General features: G+C 45.7%; 1 protein-coding gene and 1 long non-coding RNA gene across 2 annotated transcripts; one reads left to right on the forward strand and one right to left on the reverse strand.

Annotated features, from left to right (window-relative positions):
- Positions 1 to 1,795: 1,795 nt before the first annotated feature.
- LOC140128342 (uncharacterized) lies at positions 1,796 to 10,325 on the reverse strand. The gene is made up of 2 exons (XR_011855136.1): positions 10,206 to 10,325; positions 1,796 to 2,078 (listed from the first exon to the last, which is right to left on the reverse strand). It is a non-coding gene; the product is annotated as an uncharacterized lncRNA (long non-coding RNA).
- LOC140128341 (zona pellucida sperm-binding protein 3-like) lies at positions 6,346 to 8,924 on the forward strand. Its single transcript, XM_072149973.1, has 8 exons — positions 6,346 to 6,840; positions 7,059 to 7,177; positions 7,485 to 7,588; positions 7,661 to 7,838; positions 7,911 to 8,031; positions 8,245 to 8,336; positions 8,436 to 8,569; positions 8,663 to 8,924. The coding sequence occupies exons 1-8, from the start codon at positions 6,379 to 6,381 to the stop codon at positions 8,908 to 8,910; spliced, it is 1,458 nt and encodes a 485-aa protein (XP_072006074.1). The 5' UTR covers positions 6,346 to 6,378; the 3' UTR covers positions 8,911 to 8,924.
- Positions 10,326 to 13,542: the final 3,217 nt, after the last annotated feature.

Consider the following 13,542-nt stretch of genomic DNA (forward strand, 5'->3'; position numbering starts at 1 on the left):
TGGTGGTGACTGTAGTCAGGGACTTCTATGGTAATGGAAAGCTGGTGAAGCCCTGAGCCTGGGATCCTGTAGCTTTGGATCTATGACTACAGATACAGTGGTGGATTTGGATAAGACTGTGGTAACACTAAAGAGGTAAGTGATCATTTGGTGAACTTCTTTGGATTGAAAGATCTTAATTTAACATCTTAATCTTTCTAGAGCTTTGGTAGAAGATCAGTAGGGAAGGTTCATGGGTGCTCAGCTGGGGGTCACTGCACACTTGGACCCAGTTAAGTGATGGGAGCAGAGTCCCAATCACAGCCACCATATAATGTAGTTGTGATTCTGACCCTAACGTGCCCAATTTTGAGCCGGTTTGACAAACCCTAAGATGACTCCAGACTGGCTGATCTGCCGCTCCATCCTATGCTACACCCCCACCTCCATCAGCAATGTGCCCATCACCAGGTCCCGCTCTGCTGTGGTTACTGCCTGTTTCTCCTACCCAACATATCTCCCTCATTTGCTGCAGTCCTGCCCTGGAGGGTGATTTGAAGAGAATAAACCAGAGGGTTTACTGGATCGTGGAGGGTCCCTCATTCTTTAAAAGCAAATAGTGGGTAACATCTATCTGTGGCAATATTGAGGAGAACAAAAAAAAAATAATTGAAGGCATTTACAATGTTCTCCATACCTGAAGTGTTGTCTCTGCGGTTTTTATATGGCCCTTAGTAGTAGGAGTGATACAATTATCCATACTCTGAGGTCAAATTGCCATATGTTCACCTGACTAATGGCTATCTTCTCCTTTGTCACCATGTCTATTCTTGGCTGACCACAAATATTCATGGAAAGGAGACTAGTTGATATATAATCGTGTATATTTTGGTTTCGTTAGACACCGTAATGTGATCAGTAATGCCAACATGGAGTCCCTATAGCACCACTGTGACTCTAGAAGAGCGCCTTCTCCTTGTGTCTCATGACTGGTAAGGAGACCTTATGATGCCAGTGTGCAGTCTTTTGGCCTTTCTAAAACTCCAGTTTTCCCTCTAGCGGACTGGAGTGCCCCCAAGGTATCTCCGGTCCTCCAGCTTGGTGACCTGTTCTACATTGAAGCCTCTCTGGACACTAAGAACCATGAGCCCATGATGCTGTTTGTGGATAGTTGTGTGGCCACCACTAATGAAGATGTGACCTCCACTCCTCGGTATGAAATGTTGCCATCAATCCCGTAGGTAAAGTCTCCTGTAAGATGACAACTAATGTCTTCTATGGGTGCTTGAAAGACGGGATGCTTCTCCAAATCCTCAACCCAATGTTCTTCTCTTCCTGGTTGATGACTTTACGTTAACTGACAGTGCAGCCTCTTTGGATATGAGGACATTCACAAAGGGGTGCAGAAGCTATTGCATGAATGGATTGCCAAATGTCACATAGAGGTAACCATTAAATTGGAGAAAAAACGCCTGTACTCAAAGTAGCATCCTAGGAAAGTGTCTATATAATTAGTAAATGGTTCATCTCTGATCTATATCACTTGTTCCCTGAGAGCAGGTAATGTACAATATGGTGTATGTTCTGTTATTACTACATAACTGTAAGTAATGTTTTGGATGATCATGGTCATCTAATGAATCTCTTCTACTTGGTCTCCTATTGAAGGCCCAAGTGGGACCTACCAGTGCTGTGCCACTGCCGGAGGCCAGAGAATGACCTGGGGCTCGTCACATGGTAGAAAAGAGCATTCGGGAAATGCTGGTGAGTGCTGTGGTCACAAGTCTCCTACAGCTTCTAAATGTATAGTAAGACATAGTAGTAAATATGACTTTATTATCTACTTGAATCGTTTCGTCCACCAGGATCCCATGTAGAGAAGCATGGCCGGGCCACACTGGGTCCTCTTCTGATGACCGGAGCCAGGTCCAACCAGATCTCCGGAGCAGGAACCTCCCAAGCTTCCAGGATGAGGGCAGGACGGGAACCTCTACAGCTGTGGGTGCTGGTGGCCATCGGCTCCGTCTCTGCAGTGGTTGTGGCTGTTGCTCTTGCTATAGTTGGAAAATGTCTCTTGAATAGATTTTCCCATGAAGAATCTGTAGAAATAAACAATTCTTGATAAATTGACTTTTTGATGGGTCTCCTTGCTTGCAATGAGGGTCCAATGTATGGGACAGACTAAAGGTTTACATCAGGTGCTGTAGTTGGGCTGGCCTGGTAGTGGCCTACATGTCACGAGGATCCTCAGGGCTCAAGTCACTCCATGACGTTACACGCGGATAATGTATGAAGCCCCGGTCTCTCTCTGATTACTCTGACCCTTTCTACTGTCAATCTGGTCAGAGATGGTGGATAATGGTCAACTGATGTAATAGTACCTTCCATGTGCCCCCTGATTGGAGCCATACTATGTCCGCAAGTTCCCCTTGTTGCTCATAGCAACCATTCACTTTACTCCTAGGCCACAAAGTCTACCTACAGGAAATCCTAAGTACCAACTGGTGATTGTGTTGCGTTTGGTCCTCAGGTTCTTGCAATGCAAAGGTTCCTCCTGCCATAAACTGTTGACGTAACGTTGCGCTTAGTAAAATCAACAGGTGACGGCAGGAGGAGCCTTGGCAGTTCATAACGCAACACAGTCGTGGCTTGGGAATGTGGCCTAAGAGAAGCCACATCCTGGAACATCTAGATATCTGTGTAAGTGGTCAAAATGGCCTCCAAGATCCTAAGCAATGGATTGAGGATGAGCCCAAGTTCCTGTCTATGGAGGTCCCTGCTGATGGCAGCGCTGCCAACATTCACAAAGGGAAGGAGAGATGGAGAATTGTGTGGTGGAATATCTTCCCTTCCAAAATGAAGCCCCTCATTCCATACCCCTCAGGGCGCGTTCACACGTTGCGTTTTGGTTGCGCTTTCATTGCGTTTGAAACGCATATACAACAGCTGATGTGAGGTAATTTGCCTAATTACATTACCGTTTACATTTGTAAACGCACTGTTAACGCATACGTTAACAAAACACATGCGGTAACACTTTGTTAACGCATGCATTAACATTGCGTTTACGATGCGTTTTGTAAACGGAAACGATAACAGTGATGTAATTAGGCAAATCACCCCTCCTCAGCTGTTGTATATGCGTTTCAAACGCAAAGAAAACGCAGGTCAAAACGCAACGTGTGAACCCGCCCTCAATCATTACCCCCACGCCCAATGACCTCACATACTAAAGTGCCCCCTAACCCCTCCCTGTGGCTGGCTGAAGACTTACTGTGGAAGTCACATATATTGCCCCATGTTCCTATGCCCCCCCCCCCATTTATAATGTCCGTCCATTCTTCTGCCTTGGGCCCTTCAGGTAATGTCTGATGTCCGCTAAGGGATCAGTCCATCGCTGCACCGGGACACGATAAATTATTTTGAGATTTACAGTAAGTTTTTTTTTTTTTTTTACGAAAAATAATATCAATAATAACATTCACCCTGAAGGGGGGGGTGTATATATATAATTGGTGCATGCCTCATTAACCACGCCCCTTTGTCATTGTATTATGGTGATAGAATAAATCTGGCGCTAGCGTGGACTCCATTTTTATCGAGATATTGACAGATTTTCTATAAGATCTCAGTGGGTTCACAGTAATGATGGAAGAATTGGCGGCCATTTTGTTTTCTAATAGAGACACGCGCCATTAATGAAATAATAATAATAATAATCACTTGAAGGGGTGTAGCTGAACAACGTGTCCTGATAGCATCAGACATATTCCCAAATGATTGGCAGAGGTTACATCATGGCGGCGGAAAAACATCCTGCTGGCGGTGATATACGTGATCCCCAGCGTCACCTGCCTGTGTAGCTGGACTCATGTGAATGTAATATGGCCGCCGCATAGGGTCTGCACAGCAGCCAAGACTGGAAGAGACCTTCATATATGATGACCAAAAGTTATACGGCCATAACAACCCCTCACAGGAAGCCGTATTATGACCATAAGAGGCCTGTTACCACAAGTAGGCCTCGTTACCCATAGCAACCAATATGGCAGAACACGTGTGTAAAGCTGGTATCCAAATGACGTATTTTACCACACTGGGAGCATGCAACAAAACAACACCTGTGGCACTGGCCTAAGGGCACATTAATCGTTCAGCTAGCGACGCGTTCTTAACGCGACGCTAGCGCACAGGTGGGGGTCTCGGGCCGATCGCATATGGCCGCAGTCACACGTACTGCTAGGCGTCCGTCATAACGCTACGCTAGCGCACAGGGGGAGGTCCTCGGCCCGAACGCACATGTGTTTCCAGAGAAACCCATGCGACCAGGTTATCAATCGCATGTGTTTCCTGGGAGACACATATGCGATGGGCCCAAGGCCCCGTCTCCCGTGCGCTAGCCATCTAAGAACGCACCCTTAGGGTGCGGTCTTACATGGCGTTATGAACGCGTAGCTAGCGGAACGTGTGAATCCGCCCTTAGGCCGGCGCCACACGTGGTGCTTTGTCTGCGCTTGCGCCCACCTGGGCGGGCCTCGGCCCGATTGCATCGGCGTTTCTATGGAAACGCCTGCGATCAGGAACGAGCCGCCGGTGTTTCGCGTTAAATTAACGCAAAACACCTGCGGCTCGTTCCCGATCGCAGGCGTTTCCATAGAAACGCCGATGCGATCGGGCTGAAGCCCGCCCCGGTGGACGCGACTTTGTCTGCGTTTGCAAGCGCAGACAAAGCGCCACGTGTGGCGCCGGCCTAAGGGTTAAGACACACGTGGCGTTTTGAGGGTGAAGACACACATGGCGTTTTTAGGCCGTTTTTAGTTAGTCCGTTTTCAGATCGTTAAAAATGCATGCGTTAAAAAACGCATCCGTTTTTGTCTGGTTTTTATTGCACAATTTTTGAAAAACGGACAAAAACGCATGCGCTTTCAAAAAACGGATGCTTTTTTAAAAACCGGATGCGTTTTTTAACGCATTCGTTTTTAACGATCTGAAAACGCACTAACTTAAAACGGCCCAAAAACGGCCTAAAAACGCCATGTGTGTCTTCACCCTAAGGGCGCGTTCACACGTTGCGTTTTGGTTGTGTTTTCATTGCGTTTGAAACGCATATACAACAGCTGAGGAGAGGAGATTTGCCTAATTACATCACTGTTAACATGTCCGTTTACAAAATGCATCGTAAATGCGATGTTAACGCATGCATTAACAGCGCGTTAACGCATGCGTTAACATTGCATTTACAAACGTAAACGGTAATGTAATTAGGCAAATTACCTCACATCAGCTGTTGTATAAGCGTTTCAAACGCAATGAAAACACAACCAAAACGCAACGTGTGAACGCGCCCTAAGGGTGCGGTCCCACATGGCGTTTAACACATACCTTTCAAAACACATCGCAACAGCTGAATAGAGATTTAGGCCGCGGTCACACGTACCGCTAGACGTCCGTTCATAACGTGACGCTAGCGCACAGGGGGAGGTCCTCGGCCCGAACGCACATGTGTTTCCAGGGAAACGCATGCGATTGTGAAGCCGATCGCATGCATTTCTCTGGAAACGCATGTGCGTTGGGGCCGAGGACCTCCCCCTGTGCGCTAGCGTCGTGTTATGAACGGACGTCTAGCGGTACGTGTGACCGCGGCCTTACCTATTTAAGCAGCTGTTAACATTTGTGTTTACAAAAATGTGTCAATGGAATGTTAACATAAAGTTAACAAATTAGTTAATGCAAGCGTCTACAGTTAACTAGCAAATGTTGAGGGCACGTTCACATGTTGCGTTTTGGTTGCACTTTCATTGCGTTTTGAAACACATTACAACAGCTGAGGAGGGGTGATTTGCCTCATTACTATTAACATTTGTGTTTACAGATGTGCTAACAATGTGTTAACAAACGTTAAACATAAAGGCATGGTTAATGCATGTATTAACATTGCATGTACATCGCGTTTTGTAAACACAAATGTTAACAGTAATGTCATTAGGCTAATCATCTCATCGCAGCTATTGTAATGCGCAACGAAATACAATACGCAACGCATATGCATATATACGCATTTGGAAACGCATATGCAATCGGGCCGAGACCCCGCCCCCTGTGCGTTAGCATTACGTTATAAACGCGACGCTAGCGTATGTGTTTTGGCCAAACCCCCTCCCACTTGCGTTTTGATGCATTTAAAAGCGCAACAAAAACGGCACGTGGGAAACCGCCCTTATTGCCATAATCCCATCAGCTGTGGTGGGGAGGTCCAGCTGAGGTATAATGAGGTATAATGAGGTATAATGAGGGGGAGGTATAATGAGGTGTCAGGTGGAGTGATGTCCATGTGATGGGTGGGGTATAAAGCTCCGCTCCTCCACCACCTCCTTGTATGACTTGTGTCCTGCAGGCAGGATGGAGCTCTGGGTCAGGTGGTTGGTACTGGTTCTTCTCTATGGATCGGGCTTTGGCAGTGTCTTGGCTAGACAGCGGCGTCAGTCGGATGCTTGGTGGAGGAGTCATCAGCCTGGATGGGGACAACCTGCATCTAGACTGGGCTCCTCTAGAGGAAACCCTTGGGCTCAGCCAGTGTCTGGTTTTGGGCCTTCAAGGGGTGCTGCACCTGTGTCTGGTTGGGGCTCCAGGTATATTGGAGGAGCCCATCAGTCCCGGCAGCTTCCACCTTCATCCTCCCCCATCAGTGTGCAGTGTGCGGAGGACAGGATGGTGGTGACTGTAGTCAGGGACTTCTATGGTAATGGAAAGCTGGTGAAGCCCTCACACCTGAGCCTGGGGTCCTGTAGCTTTGGATCTATGACTACAGATTCTGTGGTGGTTTTTGATAATGGACTTCAAGACTGTGGTAACACTATCGAGGTGAGTGAACTTGACACTGGCTTTCGTTTCACATTATGTGACTGTAATATTTGGTCCTGCCGCTTGGCTTCATGTAGGTGGTTGGGGCATGAGCCATGTCATATAATCTAATGCCCAGCGTATCTCTAATCTTCACTACCTTCTCTCTCCTGAATCCGAACATCAACCCCACATAACTCACGTGTGATCCAGTTGTCTGATCTTGTGATCCCTTCCAGATGACTCCGGACTGGTTGAGGTATAATGCCGTCCTCCGTTACACCCCCGCTTCCTCCAGCAATGTTGCCATCATCAGGTCCAACTCTGCGATGGTTCCCGTTCAGTGCTTCTACCCAAGGTAAGTCTTCTCCATACTAATGGCCCAAATCTTTAAGCAACTCAAACATGTTCATTTTTGTTGATGGCCATCCACTCATGAACACACCCTTACACGTTTGGCTGATTGTGTATGAATTGGGAGAAAGCCACTCATTGTAATGGTAAGGGCCTTTCCCCTTAGTACTAGTTCTGCTGTAAAGAGGTTTATGTAAAGGTCAATACTGAGGTGCCATCTTCTCCCAGATTAATGTTGGGATCAAGTGTCTTCTGTTTGATGTTGGCAGTGTATAGCCAGTGCGTTGCGTTTTAATGTGCTCTTTGTGTAGACATGGTAATGTGAGCAGTAATGCCATCAAGCCCACATGGAGTCCCTACAGCACCACCGTGACCTCAGAAGAGCGGCTGACCTTCTCCTTGCGTCTCATGAATGGTAAGAAGACCTTCTTGTTCTGGGTAATGGTGCAGTCTCTAGGTGACTACTAATACTCCAATATCTCCTTAGATGACTGGAGTGGCCCCAGGGACTCTCTGGTCTTCCAGCTCGGTGACCTGTTCTACATTGAAGCCTCCCTGGACACTAAGAACCATGAGCCCATGATGCTGTTTGTGGATAGTTGTGTGGCCACCACTAATGAAGATGTGACCTCCACTCCTCGCTATGAGATCATCTCCAACAATGGGTGAGATTCTACCATCAGTCCTGTAGTAGTCTTCATGTAGTCCATACCTACAACTCTTCTCCTCTCCCACAGGTGCCTGATGGATGGGATGGAAGAAGATTCCTCTTCAGTCTTTGTTTCTCCAAGATCTGAAGCTAATGTTCTCCGCTTCATGGTTGATGCCTTCCGGTTCAAGGACAGTGCGGTTTCTTTGGTGAGGGCTCTTTTCATCTGTTATATTTGGTGGGGTTGTTAATCCCTGACCTGTCAGACTACTCAGAGTTGATATGATCTACATGATCATGATTGACTTGGGGTCCTAGTAATGAAATACTTCACAATCGAATGGTCTCTGATGCACTAGTAATCACTTTGGGGGCGGGGGGGGGGGGATCAAAGTTAAGTGACTACTATTGAAATGTTCTAGATTTTCATCACTTGTTCCCTGAGAGCTGCTGCCATCAACCAGAGCCCAGATCCAATGAACAAGGCCTGCTCCTACAACAAGGCATCTAGCAGGTAAGGCCATGTATGAGTCTGACCACTTGAAGGCTCCAATGACCATAAAACCTTAAATGGTGTCTAGAATGGCTGGAATTGACCCTCAATCTCTTCTAGTTGGTCTCCTATTGAAGGCCCAAGTGGGATCTGCCAATGCTGCGCCACCGGGAACTGCGCTACTGCCGGAGGCCAGAGAACGTCCTGGGGCTCATCACATGGTAGACCAAGAGGATTGGGGAAGAGGGATACTGGTATGTACTATGGTCTCTTATAGCTTGTATATTATGGCTATGTATTTCATATGATGGCTTGCTATTCTAAATTGTAATGGTTTCTTCCTTCAGGATCTCTTAAAGAGAAGCATGGCCGGGCCACACTGGGTCCTCTTCTAGTGAGTGGAGCCGTTACTAACCAGAACTCCAGGGCAGGAACCTCTCATGCGTCCAGGATGAGCGCAGGACAGAAACCTCTAGAGCTGTGGCTACTGGTGGCCATTGGCTCCGTCTCTGCAGTGGTGGTTACGGTTATCCTTACTGTGGTTGGACAATGTCTTCGGAGAAAGTCTTCACGTAAAGAATCTGTGCAGAAATAAAACCGTTTTTGATACTTTGTTTTTGGAGTCTCCTTCAATATGGGGAATGGTTACGTTTGTTGTACATGTGGAGGAGGCTCTACACTATACAGTAAGAGTTGTTCTCAAATATGTCTCTCCCCTCCCGACTGCAAGGCCATCAGAACACTTTGTTGTCTTGCCTCAGTCTGTTAGCACTGTGTAGCGTAGTAACATGTCCGCTTCATTAGTCTTGACATCAGTTGGTCCTCCACTAGACACTAATGGTCTCCATGGGTCGGCAGAAGCTCATGCAATGGGAGACAATCAGAACCAAGGCCTATTTCTACTTGGAAAGCAACTCAAATTTGCACCTTGGTGAAGACTCGCGGAGGGCCTTCAATCGTTCTGGGCCCCATACTGGCTCTGTGGTCATGTATGTGCAGGTCTTCCCTAACTTCATGTTTAACATGAAATCAAAATAGATAATTTGAGTGTAGAATTTTTTTTTTTTTTTTTTTTTTTTTTTTTTTTTTTTTTTGGGCAATGCTAACGAAATAGATTTTATCCAGATCCTTTATAGGCTTGGATCCAAGATGGTGGATGATCTACTACTCTTGAGATGTGGCCTGGATGGCTCCTTCATTGGACTGTGTCCATAGTCTGAGAAAATAACCGTATAATTTTGGTCAATATTGTGGCAATTTCTCTTTTTTTTTTTTTTTCATCCAGTTATCTCATCTCACCAGGATGGGTCATTCTGACCACCTCTGCTTATATGGCAGACCTTTGTGTAGTCTTTGACTGAACTTTAGTTTTACTATATATTTATTTTAATTCAATCAGCATTCCCAACAGTGAATTTGGTTGCAGGACTTAAGATTCTTGTGATTGGGGTCTCAGAAGTTGGACCTCTAGATTTTTGTGGATAGGGACTCACAATAGAACTTGGCGCACCCCTTTAGTTGATGGAGTCGATCTTGGAGTAGTTGTGCTTGGGTACTTACAGCACCTCCCATAGGTGTCTCATGGAGAAGCAACGCACTCACCTGGAACTAGCCGTAAGTTCCCACCAGTTTCAAACCTCGGATCTTCCATCACTAAAACAATAAGGCTAAAGGAAAGGATAGTGGGTGGGCGGTTCTGCAGGAGGATGTGGCGCTACGTGACAGTGGCCTTGGTTTAGTGGGGGTCACGCCTGGAGAGGGGTTTAGGGCATAAAAGTGGGCTGGGGGCGCCACTCATACTCTATTCGGGAAATCTTCCTGCCTTTCCATTAATATTGTTTTTTTTTTTTTAAATCACAGCTGGCGTCATGTAAATGGGTTTGTACCTACCTGACCTTCAGGTAGACTGACATTCAGGGGCATTAAAGTTTATTAGTTGCTGCTCTATGAGAAGGAGTTTAGAGTAAATGGGGGAGATTGATCATAAGTCTCTAAGAGCAGAACTGTTCTAGTTGCCCATGACAACCAATCAGAGCTCAGCTTTCATTTTCCCACAGATGTTTATAAAATTAATCCTGATTGGTTTCCATGGGCAACTAGATTTTCTAAATTACCCCCAATATATTATTATTATTTTTTTTAAAGCTTTGTGTGACTCCCTGTCGTCATATTAAAACTTTAGACGTGGTGTTTGTTGCTATTTTACTTGAAGGGGGATGGTTTTGGGGGTTACTTGTTATAATGTCCTGAGGCCATGTTCACACACTTAGTGCCCCACCACAATACATGTGCCACATAGCCCAACATATAACACCTGTGGCCCCTGCAATGTGACCCAACCTGCCATACTGTGGCCCCTTTCTAATTAGGCCGGTGACACATCCGTATCCTTCAAAAACGCATCATATTTGCATATTGGCTTTTTCAAAGGGTTTTTGGTTACGGCGTTTTAACTTAGCGTTTTTTCACTGCGTTTTTTGAGGTTCGTCTTCACTTTGCTTTTTCAAAGCGCTTGCATTTGTGGCCCGCATGCGATTACACGCACAAATAGCAGCGAAAAGAAGATGACTGCGTTTTTATAATTTTATAAATTCCCAGAGACGCAGTTGCCTGCAATTTGAAAAACGCAGCAGAAACGCAACAAAAACACCACATGTGTCACCGGGCTGTCAGAATACTGACCCATATGTGGCCGCGTTCACACGATGCGCTGCATTTTTAACGCATTCCAAAAGCTTGAGGCCGGTGACACACGTGTGGTGTTTTTGTTGCGTTTCTGCTGCGATTTCAAACACGTTAAAAAAGCACGCGGTTTTATGCATGCGCTTTTTAAATGTTTGCTTGCGTTTTTAAAAACACCGTGCTTAATGTGCGGTAATTGCAGGCAGCGGCGTCTCTTGGAATTTGTAAAAAACGCGCTGATCTTCTCCCTGCTGATTGTGCAGGTAATCACAAGTGTTTCAAAACGCGGACCCCAAACGCATCTCAAACAACACAGGAAAAAAAACGCAGGGAAGAAAACACTTTATCCAAAAACCCATTGAAAAAAAGCCAATATGCAAAACTGATGCGTATTTCAAGGTGACACACGTGACGTTTTTGTTGCATTTTTTCCATTGCGTTTTAACAAAAACGTATGCATTTTCAATGCGTTTGAAATCGCAGGAGATACGTGACATAAGCGCTTACGTCTACATTGAGCTTTAAAAAATAATCAAGGCGTAACGTGTGCAGACGCCTCAGGCGCTGTCTTGTATTTCAACAATGCAAAACCGATCGCATCCGTTTCTATAGACCCCGGGGGTTTGACGGATATGCGTTTTGGCCAAACTCCCTCCCACTTGCATCTTGGACGAAAACGGCATATGGGAAAGCGCGTTTGTTTGCGTTAACGCGTGTGTTTTCAAATGCATCGCAACAGCCGAGAAGAGGAGATTTTCCTAATGACATTGTCAACACAAAACTAATGCATTAACGCAATGTGAATGCATGTGTTTACATTGTGTTAACAAATCCATGCGTTGACAACGCGTTAACACATTTGTTTTGTAAAGACAATGTTGACAGAAATGTTATTAGGAAAAAAATCTCCTCCTTAAAAACACATGCGTTAACGGAACCTGTGAATGCAGCCTTTGGATTGTGTTTCAAAATGCATCAACAAAGCAAAGTGTGAGAGTGCGTTCACACTTTCCGCTAACATCGCGTTCATAACTGAGGGCGCATTCGCACGATGCATTGCGTCAAGTTTTTGATGCGTTTTTGACGCCTTCCAAAGGCACACGTTGTGTTTTTTGGCCGTTTTTTAAGCAGTCCGTTAAAAGAACGCATGTGTTAATAAACGTATGCGTTTTTTGAAAAATTGCGAAATTAAAAAAAAAATAAATTGTGTCTCAAAAATAGCACTCACATGCACCGGGAAGCAGCAGGTGAACTCCGGCGGACCTCAGCGCAGCAGCGACACCTGCTGGATATCGGGCGCACGACCTTAGTGAATCCCGGCAGACCCGAATCAGCGTTGGAGAACGCGCCACTGAATCGCGACTGGACCGGGTAAGTAAATGAGCCCCAATGTAACCTCAGCGTGGGATCAAGGCTGAAGCCTTTGGGTGAAGACACACATGGCGTTTTTGGGCCGTTTTTGGGCCGTTTTTGGGCCGTTTTTGGGCCGTTTTTACTTAGTGCGTTTTCAGATCGTTAAAAACGCATGCATTAAAAAACGCATCCGTTTTTTAAAAACGCATGCGTTTTTTGAAAACGCATGCGTTTTTGTCCGTTTTTCATTGCGCAATTTCGGAAAAACGGACAAAAACGCATGCGTTTTTAAAAAAACGGATGCGTTTTTTAACGCATGCGTTTTTAACGATCTGAAAACGCACTAAGTAAAAACGGCCCAAAAACGGCCCAAAAACGGCCCAAAAACGCCATGTGTGTCTTCACCCTTTGGAAGGCGTCATAAACATATAAGGGCGCTTTCCCACATGGCGTTTTCATTGCAATTTTTAAACGCATCCAAAATGCAAGTGGAAAGGGGGTTCTGCGTTTGGCCAAAGCCCCTCCTACTTTTGTTTTGGATGCGTTTAAATATACAACGTGCCACGTGTGAACTCAGCCTGAGACCACATTCACACTTTTTTGGCCGCGGTCACAAGTACCGCTAGGCGTCCGTCATAACGCGACGCTAGCGCACAGGGGGAGGTCCTCGGTCTGAACGCACATGCGTTTCCAGGGAAACGCATGCGATTGTTAAGCCGATTGCATGCGTTTCTCTGGAAACGCATGTGCGTTCGGGCAGACCAGAGGCCTTTGCGTTTTGGTTGCGTTTACATTGCATTTTGAAACGCATTACAACAGCTGATGTAAAAACGCAATGCATGGGTGATGCCACACATGGCATTTGTAACCCGTTTTTGAGCAGTCCGTTAAAAAAAAGCATCAGTTTTTTACCATTTTAAATTAAGATAATTGGTAAAACCTGTCAAAAACGCATGCATTTTTAAAAAACGGATGTGTTTTTTACAGACTGCTTAAAAATGGACCAAAAATGGGTTTAAAACGCCATATTTGGCATCACCCTTGAGGGCGCGTTCACATGTTGTGTTTTGACCTGCGTTTTCATTGCATTTGAAACGCATATACAACAGCTGAGGAGAGGTGATTTGCCAAATTACATCACTGTTAACATTTCCGTTTAACAACGCGTTAACACATGCATTAACATTGCATT

Source organism: Engystomops pustulosus, chromosome 4, assembly GCF_040894005.1.
Source record: "Engystomops pustulosus chromosome 4, aEngPut4.maternal, whole genome shotgun sequence".
NCBI classification, from domain to species: Eukaryota; Metazoa; Chordata; class Amphibia; order Anura; family Leptodactylidae; genus Engystomops; species Engystomops pustulosus.